We start from the raw sequence: 16,849 nt of genomic DNA on the forward strand, positions 1-16,849 counted from the left end.
ATATATATATATATATATATATATATATACCATGCTTTGAACTTCTTTTGAAGATAATTTAATTAATGATCTTTAAAAATTTTTCGTGGCACACCTAAGATACTCTCACGGCACACCAGTTGAAAATCACTGGTCTCGGTGCTAGAGAAACAGTGAGAAAAACAGAGTCAGTCTTTGTCCCCTGAAGTCCCCATTTTCATGAACAGATACTCTAAACGTGCTTCCAAGTAGTGATCAGTGATGCCTAGGAAATAAGACAAGAGGATGTGACGGCCTGTGAAAGAATTGAATGAAACCCGGTTCTTCAGGAGAGTCTCACCAACCAGTCAGGGAAAGCTGCATAAGTATCACTGATCAAAGCTATGCCATACGCTGTAGACAAAGTGGGGACAAAGGACCTTCGCAGGCAGATGGACCTGGGTTCCGATTTCTGGCTGGGACCTTCTTAGGTGGTGACACTGGACACCTGCCTGACCTTTCCAAGTTTGGTTTCTTCACTTGTGCAGCTTGGGATGTAACAGGCAGAGGTATTGTGAGGCATGGAGGTAACGTTTGCCTGTGTGTACTGGGGCACTGGGCACCGTACTGAGGATCACACTCAGGGTAAGGAGGAGGGCTTCTGTGTGTCTGTCTGTCTGTCCGGGAGGGTCAGAGGAGACTTTCTGATGGGGGCACTCTCTAGGTGAGTCTTGAGAGACAGGAGGAAACGAAGAAGAGCATATTTGGGGGGAGGAGGTAACAGACTTATAGAGGAGAGAAAGTGGGGTATTGAAAGACAAGAAGGAAGAGCTGAATTTGGGGCCTGAGACTAGCAAAGGAGGTGGGGGGCTGAGCGGGAAGGAAAGGTGGGGACTGGGTGGTGAGGGAAGTCACAGCCAGGTCCCAGAAAGTCCTTGAGCAGCAGAGTATGGGTGGTGGACGCTCCTCCTCAGGCTACAGGGAGCCCGAACCGTTGCTGGGTACGTGACTGGGATTAGGGAACGTCGTGTGTTGGCTGGGATGATGCTTCAGGAAGGCCAGTCTGGCAGAAGGGTTGGGGGTGGCCAGAGGAAAGAAGACGTGGTAGGAGACCAGTGCAGTAGTTCAGATGCTGGGTATGGGGCCTGAACCAGGGTAAGGAGAGGGAGACGTGGTTGGGTGTAGGGTCAGGTGAGACTTCCAGGGTGAGTTTGAGGGAGGCTGTCAGGGTGACAGGGATGTGAATGTAAATACAGAGTCAAAAGAGACAGCTGATGGCTTTGCGGGAAGTAGAATGGATTGAAGTGAGCAAAGATCAGAGTAGGCCAGCCATTTCCTCCAGGATTAAAGAGCAGAAAGCCTACAGAGGAGGCTGTAGGAGGCCTTGACAGATGCTCCACTTCTCCAAGCAAACCCAAGCTCATGTCAGGGGAAGTGCAGCTTTCCACGGCTAGCCTGGCCCCTCTGCAGACTCGCCCCGAGGGCAGGCAGCAGGACACGCAGTGCCACATCTCCCTCAAGACTGCAGGGACCACGTAGGCACAGGCCTCTGCGTGCATGGGGGGGTGGAGGGGGAATTGAGCCCTTCCAGCTCCACCTTCACTGCAGAGAGCCGTTCCCTGGGGAAGAAGCTCAGGGCCAGGCTGAGGCAGAGCCGTGACTGCTCCGCTTAGCAATGAGCCAGGAGGACGCAGCCTCGCTGGGTCGGTGCCAGGCAGACATCTGAGTTGGCCACCCAAGCGGCAGCCCCAGGCAGATTAGGAGCAGTCAGAGTCCTGGTCAGACCTGGCCTTTCAGTCAGGCGGCCTGACTTAGAAACAGCCGTGGCTGTGAAGAATACATTAAGTTGGCAGAGATTTCCTGTGACTATGAAATTCTTAACTGTCAGATCCTGCATCTCCAGCAGGACCTTGTTGCTTCTTTCAGCTCACATGACCTTTCTGTTCCCACCAAATCACAGGTGACGTTGAACTATATTATTTAAAACAAAATTAAAACAGCAGAAGTTTTAATCATTTTGGGGAACCATTGTCCATAGTAAGAAAAAAAGAAAAAAAATCTGCGTTTTCCTGCAGTATTGTCATTCACTCATTCATTTACTCAGCCGGGAGACATTTACTGATGGTCCGTGTGAGACCTTTCGCCAAGAGTCATATGAAATTACCAACATCATGCGGACGGCATCTGGGAGGGTTAAACTCCGGGTTCCAACCCCAGGGGAGTTAGGGATGCTCAGAAATTCTAGACAAACATTTTTATCGGTGGGGGTTGTGCATTGTCACTGGTGGAAGATCCGTCTCCTTTCATGGGCTTCTCAAAGGGACCAGTGGCCCATTCTGGGCTCCGACTAGGAACACCTGTTCCCGCTCAATCCTACTCCTGTTTCTTTCTCACCCAGTGGCCTGAGACTGCCTGCTCAGTGAGAGAATGGGTAGTAAGGGTTGCGATGTTGTTAGAAGATGTTTAGTCCTAACTATCTCAACCCATATTATTAAACAAGAAAACAAACAGAAGCACATGAGGGAGGGCAAAGGAGAAAATCCACAGGAATCATTCAGAAAAGAATTCTGAGTGCATGGCTCATACCTTAGAGGCACTTTCGTTATTCTGAGTAGTTAAGAGGTTAAAAAAAAAAAGAAAGTCCACAGTATGCTTCAGAAAACCTGGGCTTAAGTTTTAGGAAGGCCACTGATCTTACAGAAGCCACTTAACTCCTCTGCACTGAAGTTCTCTTCTTTTGTAAAATGATGATGATGATGATGAAAGGAGGATGTTACACGTGTTCTGAGCTCTTACCAAGCACCAGGTATCACGTTCACTTTACATCCTAACAATTCCTCCAAGTAAGTATTTGACATCATTCCTGCTGAAGAGCTGGGTAACAAAATGCCCAAGACAAGACTTCCACTAATACAGTGGGGACAGAAGGGGGGACGTGGCAGCTCTGGGTCAAAATCCAGGTCTAAGGACCCCAAAGCTCATGTATTAAATAACTATCCTCACTGCCTTTTGGTTCCCTTCTCTGTCTAGGCTCGATAGCTGTTATCGTCATTATTATTTATAAGGCTGTACCCCCTTCTCATCAGAAATATTTTGAAGAACACCCCTTTCTTTCTTTCCTGCTTTCAGGGACCCGAACACCCAAATCCTGGGAAGAGCTTCAGCGCCCGAGGTTTCCCACGACACTGTTACCTTCCCGACAGCGAGAAAGGGAGAAAAGTAAGTGGAGGTTTCAGTGTGGAACGAGGTTTCAGAGTGAAACCAAGGAGTTGACTTTTGTGTGAGGGCCTCAAGTTTTGCTTCCTAAACTGAACAGGCCAAAAAGAATTCGGTGTCTTTTAACTCCAGACGCACACACAGTAATGAAGTCTTATTTCAATCAACCCCAGGCAAGGATGGATATGATTAGAATTTGTTTTTACAGGCAGGTGGGGATGGAGCTTTTGGTTTTCCTCCTCTCCAAGGTATTACTGACAATAATTCATCTATTTTAGGATCCCATGTCTAGAGCTCTGCTGCTTAAAGGCTGGTCCAGTGCCTCCCCCAGGAGCTTGATGGAAATGCACTCCTAGAACCTACTTCATTTTACCAAGATCCCTAGATGACCTGAAACACAATAAAGGCTGAGAAGCCCTGCTCTGGGACAGGGATCTTAATGCATAGGAAATTATTTCCTTATGCACTTTTGTATTTGACATTTTTTCCCAAACGAGCAGAGGGAACAGTCTTTGGATTTCTGGATTACTAGTGATTCATGACAAGTCTTAAGGGGTTCTATGAACTCTAAAATTAGAATTAGACAATTTATCATGCTCATTTTGTCTGTGGATAAGGCCAGAAAATCATGGGATTTTCCAAATCTTTCCTGAACTCCAAAGGAATAAGAATGTGTCTAAGGGCAGTGCCAGAGGAAATGTTGGGCAAGCCGTGTTTTACTCACTTTGTCCCTCTCCGCTTTCCTTAGCACATGTTTACCTCTCATGCTCTGGGCATGTCGGTGGGTGTAGCTGTGTTGTTGCTATGAGTCTTATACTGTTCACACTTCTGGAACACAGTAGTGCAAACTGAGGGGCTTATAAATGGCAGAGATTTATTGCTTACAGTTCTGGAGGATGGAAGTCTGAGATGAGATGTTTGCAGATTCCATGTCTGGTGAGGGCTCCTCCATACACACAGTCCATTACATGATGCCTGGAGAAAGGGTGCTCTCTGGGGCCTCCTCCATGAAGGTACTATCTTATTCATGAGGGCTCTACCTTCATGATCTAATCACCTCCCAAAGGCCCCATCTCCTAATATCATCCCCTTGTGGGTGATGATTTCAATGTATGAATTTGGGGGGGAAACGTTCAGACCATTCTGCTCCATGTATTTTCCCATTCTGGAACCCTGGTGGAAGGAACAGGCCTTCCCTGGTCCAGACCCTTCCCTGGGAAGGGGACAGAGGACCAGGAGAGAACCCAAGTACAAGTGCATAATCCTCCCATTTAGCGCTCCTGCAAGCCTAATACTTTCAGTCACATTTCACAAGCCCCAGGAAGTCCTGGGCAAGCCAGATGAGGGGTTAAGTAGTGACCTGCCTACGGGGAGTTCTCAGGGCAAAGGGTGTGGATATGGTCTCTTCCTACAGGGAGGTAGCATATAGTTTGGAACAATGATGAAATCAGCCCCATCCTGGTGGACAGGTGCAGTGTCCCCAGATTAGGACTCAGGACCAGCCTGTCACCTGTTGGTTCAGACACCTGTGTCTACATCCCAACCGTTGGCTGGATGTTCTCACTGTAAAGTCCCACTGTCAACAATAGAATCCTATTGCCAAGAGCTGCTCTTCTTCCAGACTCCCTCTTCATGTGAATGATACACTCCAAAATCACAGGACCCCAAATGGGTCCAATTAACTTCCCTGGATTCTCACTCATGCCCTGGACCCGCTCAGCTCATCCTCCCTGCACTCTCCCACCTCCCAACCACCCGGCTCCTTTGCTAATCTTGCTACCACCAACCTCCTTAATGCTTCTTCATCTTTTACCTGCCTCCAGGTTAGTCATCCCAAAGCATAATTTTTAGCATCCAGCACCTTTGTTTAAGAGAAATAAAATGAGCAAACAACAAAAATTTTATTTCTTTGGCTTTCCCTTTTCCTTCTTCGTGAAGTTACAGTTCCCTCAGCTTAACCTATAAAACTTACTGCAGTGGGGGTTTAAACCTTCTGTCTCACTAATCCCCCACCTTTACCCTTCTCATCAGCTGTCCCAGGGCCCTACCCTTAGGCTTTGTTGCAGAGTGAGGTGTAATAAGAGCCTGGGCCTTGGCACCAGACCAGTCTGGGTTTGAGTCCCAGTTTTGCCATTTCCTAGCCATGGAACTGGCATACAACTTCATTTCTTTAAGTCTCAGGTTACTGATCTATAAAATAGTGGTGATGATTTTTATCTGCAAGGACAGGATATTGGAGGAATTAAACAAAGGTAGCATTTGCAAAACACATACCATTATTGTAATTATCCACACTCTGGGCTTATACGTCTTTATTATATCTACACATCCTTCTCTATGGATACACCTCAAATCCTCCTCTTCCTTGGAGACTCAGCTCAGAATCAGCTTTCTCCATGAAATTGACACTGATCTCCATCTAAGACTCTACTGAGTAATGATTCAGACCCTGGGCTGTAGAGCCAGGCAGGCCTGAAGTCAAACCCTATCCCATCCTCCAAGCCAAGACTTTTGAGAACTCTGTTCCCTCATCTTCAAAAATAGGATGATACATGTACAGTTCTGTGTTGCTTAACAATGAGGAATGTGTCATTAGGCGATGCCATTGCACGGGCATCGCAGAGTGCACTTACACAGCCCTGGGTGGTGTGGCCCACTGCACACCTAGGCTGCATGGCCTATTGCTCCTAGGCTGCAGATCTGTACAGCATGTTACTGTGCCGGATACTGTAGGTAGTTATAGCACAGTGCTGAGTATCTGTGTATTTAAACATAGAAAATTTCCATAAGAATATGGTATAAAAACTAGTGCACATGTATAGGGTACTTACCATAAATGGAGTTTACAGGACTAGAAGTTGCTCTGGGTGAGGCCGTGAGTGAGTGGTGAGTGGATGTGAGGGCTGAGGGCATCACACTCCTGCTGACTTTATATACTCTACTACACGAAATTTATACGAAATACTTTAATTTCTTCAATAAGAAATTAACCTTAGCTCCCTGTCACTTTTATACTTTATAAACTTTATAATTCTTCTTTAACTTTTGGACTCTTTTGTCTAACACAACTTCAAATACAAACACATTATACAGCTGTATAAATATATTTTCTTTCTTTATACCCTTTATCTATAAGTTTTTTTTTTTTTTTTACTTTTTAAATTATTTTGTTAAAAGCTAAGGCGCAAACACACACATTCGCTGAGGCCCACACAGGGTCAGGATCATGAGTGTCACTGCCTTCGGCCTCCACGTCTTACCTCACTGGAAGTTTTCAGGGGCAGTAACGCACCTATGGAGCTGTATGACAATGCCTTCTTCTGGAATGCTTTTTGAAAGACCTGCCTGAGGCTTTTGTACAATTAACTATTTTTTTGTAAGTAGAAAGAGCACACTCTAATGATAAAATGTATTGCATAGTAAATAGTAGGTGGTAGGAATAGTTTAGCTCCAGTATCATCGTGTGAGTCCACCGTCAGATATGCGGTCTGGTGTTGCCTGAAATGTCCTTCTGCGGTGAAAGACTGCACCTGTTCTTCAAGGGTTGAAATGAATAAGGGGACATCATTCATAAACCCCGTCCAACACAAGGGGCCATCAGGGGTCTGTTCCCATGGAGTTTTCAGTGCTGGGCAGACAGGAACAATCTACTGTAACCACTGTATGACCCAATGCCTGCCACTTGGTAAGTAAACACTCAGGAAAGGGTAGCTCACATTTTTTTAACATCCGCTCTTGTTATTACTGCTATGATTATGATTTCCCCACCTCCAACCTGTGCCAGTTTTACAATAGTTCAGTTTTTATCTGGTGCCTTCTTCATTCTCTGACCAAGGCCTAGAACAGGGCACTAAGCATTCATTTTGCTCAACAAAGATTTTATTTTTTTTAATTTAGCTGAATTAGAACATTTTGCAAGCCCCAGCCTGTTCCTTGAGCCCCAGTTTCCTTACTTAAAAGAAGTTGAAGGGCTTCACAAAGTCCTTAGAGAATTGTTCTACAAGGTTAGCTTTGGGGAAACAAAGTCCGCCGGAAGGTGGGGGGAGGGCAGGTCATGAGCACCTTCAGCCCCTTGGCGGCCCCTTGGTCCTGACCTTCAAGAGGCAGCTATTGTGTTGGTAGCTAACTTTTACTAAGCAGCACATTCTAGGCACCAGTATGAAAGTGCTTTTCTTTTTCTTTTCTTTTATTTTTTGAGACAGAGTCTAGCTTTGTCAGCTAGATAGAGTGCAGTAGTGTCATAGCTCACAGTAACCACAAACTCTTGAGCTCGAGTGATCCTCCTGCCTCCCAAGTAGATGGGACTACAGGTGCCTCCCACAATGCCCAGCTAATTTTTCTATTTTTAGTAAAGGCAAGGTATCGCTCTTGTTCAGGCTGGTCTGGAACTCCTGAGTTCAAGCGATACTCCCACCTCAGCCCCCCAGAGTGAAAATGCTTTATGTGTAGTGCCCGTAAGGTGTTCCCAACCCTCAGAAGCAGATTGTACCACTGCCATTTTAGAAGTAGGCTCTGAGAGGCTGCACCTTATCCAGGGTCACACAGCCATTCAGTAGACAGAGCCAGGACACAATCTACTGCTCCCTCACTCCAAATCTCCTCTTCCACTGGGCTGTTTCAAGCCTTGTGAGGCATGAATGGTGGGATCCTGCAGCTAGTCTGAGACCAGCCTGGAACATCTGCCTCAGGTCTCTGGCCTTTCTCCCCCAGGTTCTGAAGCTGCTGCTTGTGGCCTGGGATCGCCGCCTCATCTTTGCCATCGGTACCTCCAGCACCACAGGCGAGTCTGACACCGTCATCTGGAATGAGGTCCACCACAAGACGGAGTTTGGCTCCAATCTCACTGGTCATGGCTATCCAGATGCCAACTACCTAGATAACGTACTGGCTGAACTGGCTGCCCAGGGCATCTCTGAGGACAGCACTGCCCAGGAGAAGGCCTGAGGCTGGAGGGGCTTTGAGGTGGGAGGGGCCATGGGGACCACAGGATGGAAAGTAGGATGTCAAGATAGAAGTTTGTGCCTTGAGGTCCAGACTCCCGCACCTCCCCTGCTGCCCTGTCTCCATGCCCCTCCCTCCCAGCCCCAGGGGGAGTCAGATTGAATAAGGGGACATCATTCATAAACCTCATCCAACACGAAGGGGCCATCCTGGGTCTGTCCCTGTGGAGTTTTCGGTGCTGGGCAGACAGGTACCCCCTCCCTGCCCCACTTCCCAGATGGGGGGGGCCCATCCATGTGCAGGGGATGGCCAGTGCTGGGGCACTCCATACTCTGGCCTTGTGAAACCCAGGTTGCTTGTCTCAGCTGGCTTCTGCCGCTTCTCCTCTGTTTCCAGAGTGGAGTTTCCACTCTCCTCTCCTCTGCTGGAGGCAGGGAGCTCTCACTGTGCAAGGTTGGGGGTAAAGGGGTGAACCGCTCAACTTCTGTGACATGAGACACTGGATGCCCTGGTGTGGAGGGAGGAATCACTTCTCGCCATGAGGGCCAGAGAGGCAAAGGGAGCATGCCCAGCTCTTGTCATTGCCCTTGGCTTCTCCAGGTCCTCCCTGCCTCCTCACACCTTCGACCTATCCAGAGAGGCATCTGGTTCTCTCATGTCGGGGGACAGACTCTGGGACTCCTTTCTGGGGTAGCATCCTGGGATGCTCTTTGTAGCCCCTCTCTGATCAAACCAGAGCCTGCATCCCACTGAGCCTCTGAACTGTCCTCAGGGAGAGGGGGCCACAGCCTTCTTCCCAACTCAGCCTAGACCAGCTCAGAGATTCCGTGAGTTGCATCAAGTCACTGTGAGCAGAGCCCAAGCTGGGCTCTGTGCCGTCTGTGTCTGTGCGTGCGGGCATCGCTGGGCCAGGTTGGCAGAGAGGCTGACCCTGTCCCTGCACTCTCTTTTGCAAAATGCCAAACCTTGGATTTGATGGATCAAATGGCCAGATTGCAGTGGTCCTTGGCTTTCCTTACCCTTAGCCAACCCAACCCCATCCGGTAGGAAACTTAGACCCTGATAGAGACAGAACTGTGCCTGGGGAGATGTGAGGAGGGGAGCGCTGAATTGGCCCCTTTTTATATTTCTTTTCAAGGTTGTAGCAGAGCCAATCTCCATCCAGTTCTTGTTTCTGTGAGGGCTCCTAACTGTCTCCATGCCCAGAGGTGACACTGGGCCTCTCATGCCCCTCATCTGTCACAAACTCACTCAGAGCCCAGAGGGAACCTCTGTAGCTCATTCCTAATGGGGTCAGGGCCACACTGTGGTCTGGACCAACCTGCATCTGGGTCGTGTCCCCAGACCCTGTCTATCTCCTCCGCAGTGTTCCTCCTGCTCCCTTTTAGGAATGAATTGGGAGTCAGGGAGGAGACGAGGGGGGATCAAGAAGGGAAACCCAAATCCCCCTTTGAAAGTGGGTTCTTTGAACTATGTGTTTGGGGGACGTTCCTCTGGATACTAATTTGAATTTATATACCTCATGTTTTGGGGGTTTGACGTATATATATGCATATATATTTCATTCTACTTGGAAGGTTTTTGATGCCAGAAAAATCAAAACAAAAAAACCTTCAAAAACGGTACTTAGGTTAGACCCAGAGGCCAGGCTTTCAGAAAAGCCAGGTCCGTAGCTGCCCTCCTTGCTGTTGGGCCTACAGACATTTTGATGTTGGTGTGGTGGGTGGATCCACCTGAGTGTCACCCAGTTTCTTCCGACCTGCTGGTGCTGAGTCTTCCCTGGCTTTCCAAATGGCTACAGGGACGTTAGTCTTCCCCATGAAAGAGAGCTCTGATTTGAGGAATGTTTCTGCCCCCAAGTCCCTGCCGAGAGCTGTTGTATCTCACCAGCAGACCAGGAGACTGGTCCTGAGCTCGCTGCACCACAGGGAAATTTCCTGCCACAGTTGGGAAGGAAACACCTGAACTTAATGGAAGAGACATCCCTGCACGTGCTCTTGGCCAAGTCACCACATCCCAGAGGTCACTGGAGAGCCTCACTGCAGGCTTAGCACTATCTCCACTCTTAGCGCCCTCACCAAGTACCCTCCGGGCTTCTCTGCCACAGGGGACGGAGCGTCCACGTGTGGGTAGAAAAACAAGAGGCAGTAGGGGGTGGGGAAGAAAAGACATCAGTGTACCCGGACAGCAGGGAGAGATTGGTTTCCCTGCAGCAGGTGGGGCAGGGGACACCCAAGAACAGAAGGAGGGGGGCCGAGGACTAGGAGGGAGCAGTAGACAGTGGCAATACCACTCGCATTGGTGGTCTTCATCCCTTCGCGTCCTTCCCCTTAGGGTTTTGGTGATGTCTTTGCCTCATTTCTCTTCTACTTCGTTCTGTAGGGGCTATCTCATCCTGTGCCAGTCTTCTCGTGGGACTCTGGGCAGAAGGGATCTTGAATTTCCTTTCAACACTGTGCGAGGCAAGGCAGGGGACATTCCTTTGCCCCTTCTCTTGTGCCAACCCTGCCAGCACAGCCCTGTGCCCCCATCACTTCATCACAGGGCATTTTCCCACCAAGAAGACCTTGGTCCCTCTGGCCCAGGGAGGGGTGGTCCCCTGTCTTCTTTTCCATGGTCTTAACACCAGCAGCCTAGTTTTTCCCTTCTTGAGTCTCCAAGGATGACAGATGGGATCGGAGACGAACCTTGTCAGATGCTCACCCCTTAAGGGTTAATTGTGTACATGTGGTTGCGGTGCCTTTGTGCTTTCATCTCTTCCCTTTTTTTGTAAAATTTGAACTTCTCTGTGGTTTTATATTTGGTCAAAAGTACTTGTCCTGGTATTGCACTGTTGTGTACATGAGAGATTGGGGGGAAGGACCGTGTGGTACTAGAAAAGACCCCTGCCCCCTTTCCTTGTCTGTGGTCGCTGGCATTTGAGTGGGGATGGGGGGGGGGGTTCTGGGGAAAGGCAGGTGAAAGTCCTGTGGTAAAATTGTTCTGTTTGTAACTGGTGTATTTCCAAGTCCTTGGTGTTGCTCTGTGGGAGGACATCGCCACCTGGTGCTCATGAGGTGTATGTGCAGAACAATAAATGGCAAGTGAACAACCACAAATTGTTGATGTTACTGACCTTCTGCTTTTTGTAGGTAGGGCACCTGTGTGTGAGGCGTTTGGGTTACTTCCCCAAGCCTGTAAGCAACCACAAGCCCTTCCAATGGATGGAGGGAAAGGCCTCCTTCTCGGGTTTTTTTTAAAATGTGTTTGTGTGTGTTTTAAATTTTCACATCTTTTCCACCCACACATTTGACCTGGTTGGACCCTTTGTTCCCCTAAAGGAACAGACCAGATGGCTGGGGAAATGAGTAAGTAAACTTGTGGGAGAAAAACCATCTTCAAAATCACGAATGTTCATTTCTTACAGATCCCTTCACCTGACAGCCATGCAGTGTACATTTCAATCATTCACAGGCTGTTGTTTTTCAAATAAATATTTATTATTAATCATCCCAATACTGATGAGAACACAAAAGTGAGATGCAAATGCAGAGCCACCTTTGTCGCCCGTCTCTATCTCTACTTCTGGTAGTCCAAGGAACATGGTTTTCTTGGAAGTCAGGATCATTTTGTCCATAGACCCCAGCCTAAGATCACTAATTAAGAAAGCAGGACTCGGGAAGCAGAGCTTGTGAGCGCCTCCATCAGGGTTCTGACCTTGTGCCATGCCTGTGTGAATGCAACCTGCCAACTCCACGTTTTGACTGCGTGTGGACAAGCGCTCAGATGAGCGTGCCTTTGGAGAAATTTTAATACACATTATGCACAGTCTTGTTAGTAGAAATAATAAGTTTGTAAAGAACTTTTGATTTCTCTGAGTAGTTAGTGCATGAAAAACCCAGGAAACCTTTGGCTACACTTCACCTTTCTGACTCACTAATCTTCAAAGAATTAATAGGAAAGTCGGTATTTGCAGCAAAGTAGTCAGCTTGATTAAAATATATGAAACACTCAAAATCCACAAAACACTCAAAGGTTGAGGAGAACATTTTAATGCTTAAGAGACAGGTTAAATGAAAAGGTTATAGAAATTAATGTCCCTGGGTGGGCAGTCAGGAGAACAGGGCACAAATTCTGTTATTCACTTCTCTCTCTCAGTTGGAAACAGATGACTAGCCGCGTCCCTCTCTTCACACAGGCTAGGATGCATCAGGCTCCTTAAATGAAGGGCCTATTCTCAGTGAAAAGTCTTGATTGTGAACATTAACAAGGAAAGAACAAATTATCCTTCATAGGATAATGTTGAGATAATTAAGACTGGCATTAAAATTAAACAAAGTTCCAAATATTACTAGCTGACAACCATATATCCTGCTACATACCCCAAGGTTTTTGGCCCAGGACTGAAATCAATGTGGCACAGGTGGTGCTGAATGATGCCTTTTTCAGTTTATTGAAAAACATGCATTTGATCGTGTCAGCCCCCTTTCTGATGGGAGAAAAAAGCACATGCATAACCGGTGCTCCTGCTCCGTTTTGATTTTCAGAAGAAGTAACACGGAGATGTGGGCTTGCTTTGACTTCTTACTTTTTTCACCCGCAGGATGGTGCAGACTTCTTGGAATGCAGTGTCTATGTTTGTGTGTGTGTGTTTGTGCACTTATGTGTGTGTGTCACGGAAGGATAGAATGCATAGGGACTGTCTATGGAAGAGGAAAGCATTGTGCTTTGGCAACACAGAACATAAAACCGTAACGCTTGGTCTATCCAAATCTACAGCTCCTTTTGGTGTCCAATTTATGGGGAGCTAACGGAAAGAAATCAATTACTTGGTTGGGGGTAAGAATTTCAATTTCCCTTGAGCATCAGACTCTCTTTCCCAGTTTGTACCTTGGTTAACTTACCCTTTGTCTCCAAACCATCCCTTCCCCCGTGCCCTTAACAGAAGTTTGTAAGTTAAAATACTTTCCGAGGGCTTGTTGACACTGGTCAGAAGTCTAGGAGCATCTGACCCAAGCCTTTATCATAGAGCACTGGGAAAAATGAGATTGGCACAGGCAACATCTTTCTTTTCAGGTGCTATTGAGATTACCCAGAGAAGATTCCACAGAGAAGGTGACACAGATGGTCGATATGCAGACCACAGAGCTAAAAAGCAGTGGCCAAGCAGGACTTCCTGTGCCTTTTCAGGGCTCTGCCAGCCTCTAGGACCATGAAAGCTTTTTAAAAAATAAAATAGAGAGAAGGGCATGCTTAAAGGCAGGAATTCTTATGAGTGACAAATCACTGTGGACTTTAGATCAAATGCCTAGTTTCCAAATGTCAATACCTCTCTCCTCTCTTTGTATGCAAGAGCATTTAAGTGAGGACAATTAGTGACACAGGAAGAGAAAGGATTCCCCACCCCCCCATTTAGTCCCCAGGATGGCTTTTGCTTTCAAGAATCACAAGTGCTCCCTCTCTCCACCCCAGCCCTGTCCACATATCGATAGGGATTTTCTAGCCCAGAGAATGAGACATGAAATCACAAAGTTACACCTGCTATTTGTTACACTTCGTACTTAGGAAGACAAAAGTGGTCGGAGATGACCGCTCTGGCTAGAGATGAAACAATTTCCCAGGAAGAATTTAAGCTGGACTCTCTCCCTGCTTCTCCTTAGGTGTCTCTCTGGCTGCCTCTGGGTCTAGAGCCAAACTCTGCTTCCCGTCCCCAATTTCCATGTATCCCCTCTTCTTGAACTTCCATGAGCCATAGATGGCCAGGACAATGACAGTGGCCAGAATGGCAATGACCCCCACTGTCACCCCAGCTGCCTCTCCTCCTGACAAGCTCCCATGGCCCCCCTGGTGGCCCTTCATGACCTCACGCAGCTCCGACAGCTGTCCCTGCCTCCACTTGTGGGTCTGCGGGTCTTTGACCCAGAGTGTTGCATCCTCAGAATTAGTCAGTAGGATAGTGCTGGTGGAAGCATTGCTCGTGAGGGATGAATGTGTATAAGGCGGGAGCCTGGCAGGGTGCAGGGACCCTCCTGTAAAGAGCCCAGCTTTGACACAGTAGTACACTGGACATCCATCACTGATGAGGGCCACGTGTTGGCTGAAGCCCTGGGGGCACCCTTTTCGAGAAGGTGTCTCTAAATCTCTGGATGTGTTAGAATCTGTCAAGGGATTCCCAACTGTGCAGCTGAAGAACCCACCAAAGGGCACCAAGAACCTGTTTCCCAACTCAAAGTCCAGAGAAACACATACCTGGAGGGTTTCAAAGAGTCTCAGGGAAATGTAGCCAGCTGGGCATGACTGTGCATTTGTTGTGGGGTTTACACTCTTACTGCTGAAGAGACCCCCAAAAAGTAGTCCTGAGTTTTCTGATACTTGGCCATTGGCCACACACCAAAAAGCTCTAAAGTCAGCCTTTGCCACATCAAACCGATTTTCACAATTTTCATGGCAGAAGATCCATAATGTACAGTGCTTTTGACACTGCTGGTGGTTGTAGGTCTCCTCGTGGGTCTGGGACAGCAGGCGCACTGAGGAATAGCCTGAGGGGCAGGAGAAATCGCCAGTGAGTGGATTCTTCTGCTCCAACTTTTGGCAGAGGGAGACAGCATCATTCCCCGAGAGCTGGGTGCACTCCTGATAAATCCCACCAAAGGAGAAGTTGGTCATTTGCCCCTCACAGGAGCCATCATCCACATTGGCCTGAAAATTGAAGTTGGGCGAACTGCGATCTGTGCAGCCAGGGTAGGTGTTGAAGGCGTAGTAGCGTCCCACAGCAGCTTCCACCGTCTTGTACAGCTTCCTCACTAAGGGCCCCGGCATGTCAGGCAGCATGTTGGGGGTGATGAAGAAATGCAGTGGCAGGCCAGCACGGTCCACGGCCACCAGATTGTCAAAGATGCTGTGCTGCCAGGCCTGGAGGGTGATGCCAGGGTAAAAAGGAACCCCTCCAATGCTCTGCACCCTGGAGTTGGTTCGGTTTGACAGGTAGCTCTTGGTTAAGGCACTCTGAAAGGTGTAATTGTTCTCAATTTTGAAGTTTATGATGTTACGAAAGGCAATTCCAGCAGCTGTGGTCACAGAACTACGGCTGCCCTCATTGTCCTGGAGGAAGGAGGCCTTGATGTGGTCCTCCTGAACAAGAGTGGCCCCAGCGTCCACACTAGTGATGACATGGGTGCCATAATTGAGGACCAGAAGTTCTGCCAGGTAGGCAGCCATACGCGTCTGGCTCTTCTCTAGATGTTCAGAGATACTCAAGAGCGCCTTCTTAAACTCCCAGCTCAGTTCTGAAGCTGGGTTGATTTTGGCTGTGTAGACCAGGTTTCTTACCTGAACTCGTGTAGTTATAGCGTGGTCCTTCACTTGAAGGGTCTTCATCCTCTGGAACTCAGTGGAGAATTTGCCATTCACTGTGGAGAATACGGAGAATTCTGTGTTGATGGAGTAGGAGGTGCTGCTCAGGTAGTTTACCCAAGAATCCAGGATTTCTGAGTTCATCTCCAGGTTGCTCTGTTTCTGGGGAATGATGTAGATTTCATCTGGGATGATGTACTGCCCATCCTCTGTGGTCCTGCAGTTGGTGTAGGTCAAGTTCATCACCGGTCCCATATCCACATTCCGCAGATTATCCCAGCCACCTCCAGGTAAGACTTCCAGGACGGGTAGTTTCAAGGCATTCTTGCATTTTTGAAGTCCAGTCTCCTCTGTCCCTCCCAGAGGTCCGGCTGCTTCAGTCCACACTACCACAGCCCAGAAGAGGACAGCAGTCCCGAAGCTGGTCATGGTTATGGCAGGCCCCATGACACCCCGTCCCTGTAGTTATACCAGTGGCTGGTGAGCCTGGTGCAAACTCAACAGATTGAGAAAGAAAGCAGTTGCTGAAATGTAGCAGTTCTCCCAAAGCTATCAGTTCCTTTTTAGGCTAATCTCATTGTGAAATAGAGAAACGAAAGTCACTTGGAATACTGAGGGCCAATAGGACCTTGGAAAAACTTTGCTGCGCTAGATGTGCAAACCCAGCCCGTTATGCTTGACTACCCTGACTTTCCCCCATCTGCATCTGCTCACTTTGAAGCTCTCAGAAAAAGTGAGACCCTGCACCTCACATCCTCCAGTAGAAAGTTTGGGGTTTCTGTCTTTTTCCCCTCTCTTGGACGTGACATGATGTTTTACATTTTCACCAACTGCTCTCTTTTAAAACTCCAGCATCAGTTTCCTTTCAGCGGCCATGCAGAGGTAAATGGCAACACCACCCTTTCTGAGACACCCGGCCTCTGCCACAGCCACACTGGCAGCCTCTGGGTTCCTCATCTATCTGGGTGGCAGAGGCTGTTCCCACAGAAGGAGTCAAAACCATGGTCACACATAGGGCTTCCTTGTAATAAGCCCCAGAAGCCTTTGGAGATGGAATGTTCTGGTGTGGAACTGAAGGGGCATGAAGAGGATTCAGCTGGCTGTACGTGAAAGGCGAGGAACCTCAGTCTGCATTGTCCTAAGCATTCAGAGTGAGGTGAGGGGGCCCCCCACACTGTGCTATTATTTCCTTTCAGATAAAAATGTTCAAGCAAGGAAAAATTCCACACTCTAATCTAGATTTTTGGTTTATCAACAGCAGGACCGTGGCCAAGGAATATAGTGATATGTATACGTGTGTGTATAGTATGCCCTCTCTGGGTGTGCATTTTGCAGTAACTTTATACCTGCTGCTGCATCTTTGTCATTCCATTGCTAGGGGCACGGAATCAGCATAGGTGCT

At 48.1% G+C, this 16,849-nt stretch overlaps 2 protein-coding genes across 3 annotated transcripts in view; one reads left to right on the forward strand and one right to left on the reverse strand.

Annotated features, from left to right (window-relative positions):
- DTX4 (deltex E3 ubiquitin ligase 4) overlaps positions 1–11,203 on the forward strand; it is a 34,832-nt gene extending 23,629 nt beyond the window's left edge. The window contains exons 8-9 of one of the 2 annotated variants that reach the window (XM_012812461.2): positions 3,088–3,177; positions 3,453–3,584. In XM_012812461.2, coding sequence (XP_012667915.1) covers positions 3,088–3,177; positions 3,453–3,530 — 168 coding nt within the window. In that variant the 3' untranslated portion in view covers positions 3,531–3,584. Of the gene's footprint in view, positions 1–3,087; positions 3,178–3,452; positions 3,585–7,884 lie in introns of those variants that run through there. The other variant, XM_012812460.2, reaches the window with a different exon arrangement.
- Positions 11,204–12,130: 927 nt separating this feature from the next.
- On the reverse strand, positions 12,131–15,965 carry MPEG1 (macrophage expressed 1). Its single transcript, XM_003801366.3, has one exon. The coding sequence runs from the start codon at positions 15,892–15,894 to the stop codon at positions 13,723–13,725; it is 2,172 nt and encodes a 723-aa protein (XP_003801414.3). The 5' UTR covers positions 15,895–15,965; the 3' UTR covers positions 12,131–13,722.
- Positions 15,966–16,849: the final 884 nt, after the last annotated feature.

This window comes from Otolemur garnettii, unplaced genomic scaffold, assembly GCF_000181295.1.
Source record: "Otolemur garnettii isolate 467f Iridium unplaced genomic scaffold, OtoGar3 scaffold00209, whole genome shotgun sequence".
Lineage (NCBI taxonomy): Eukaryota > Metazoa > Chordata > Mammalia > Primates > Galagidae > Otolemur > Otolemur garnettii.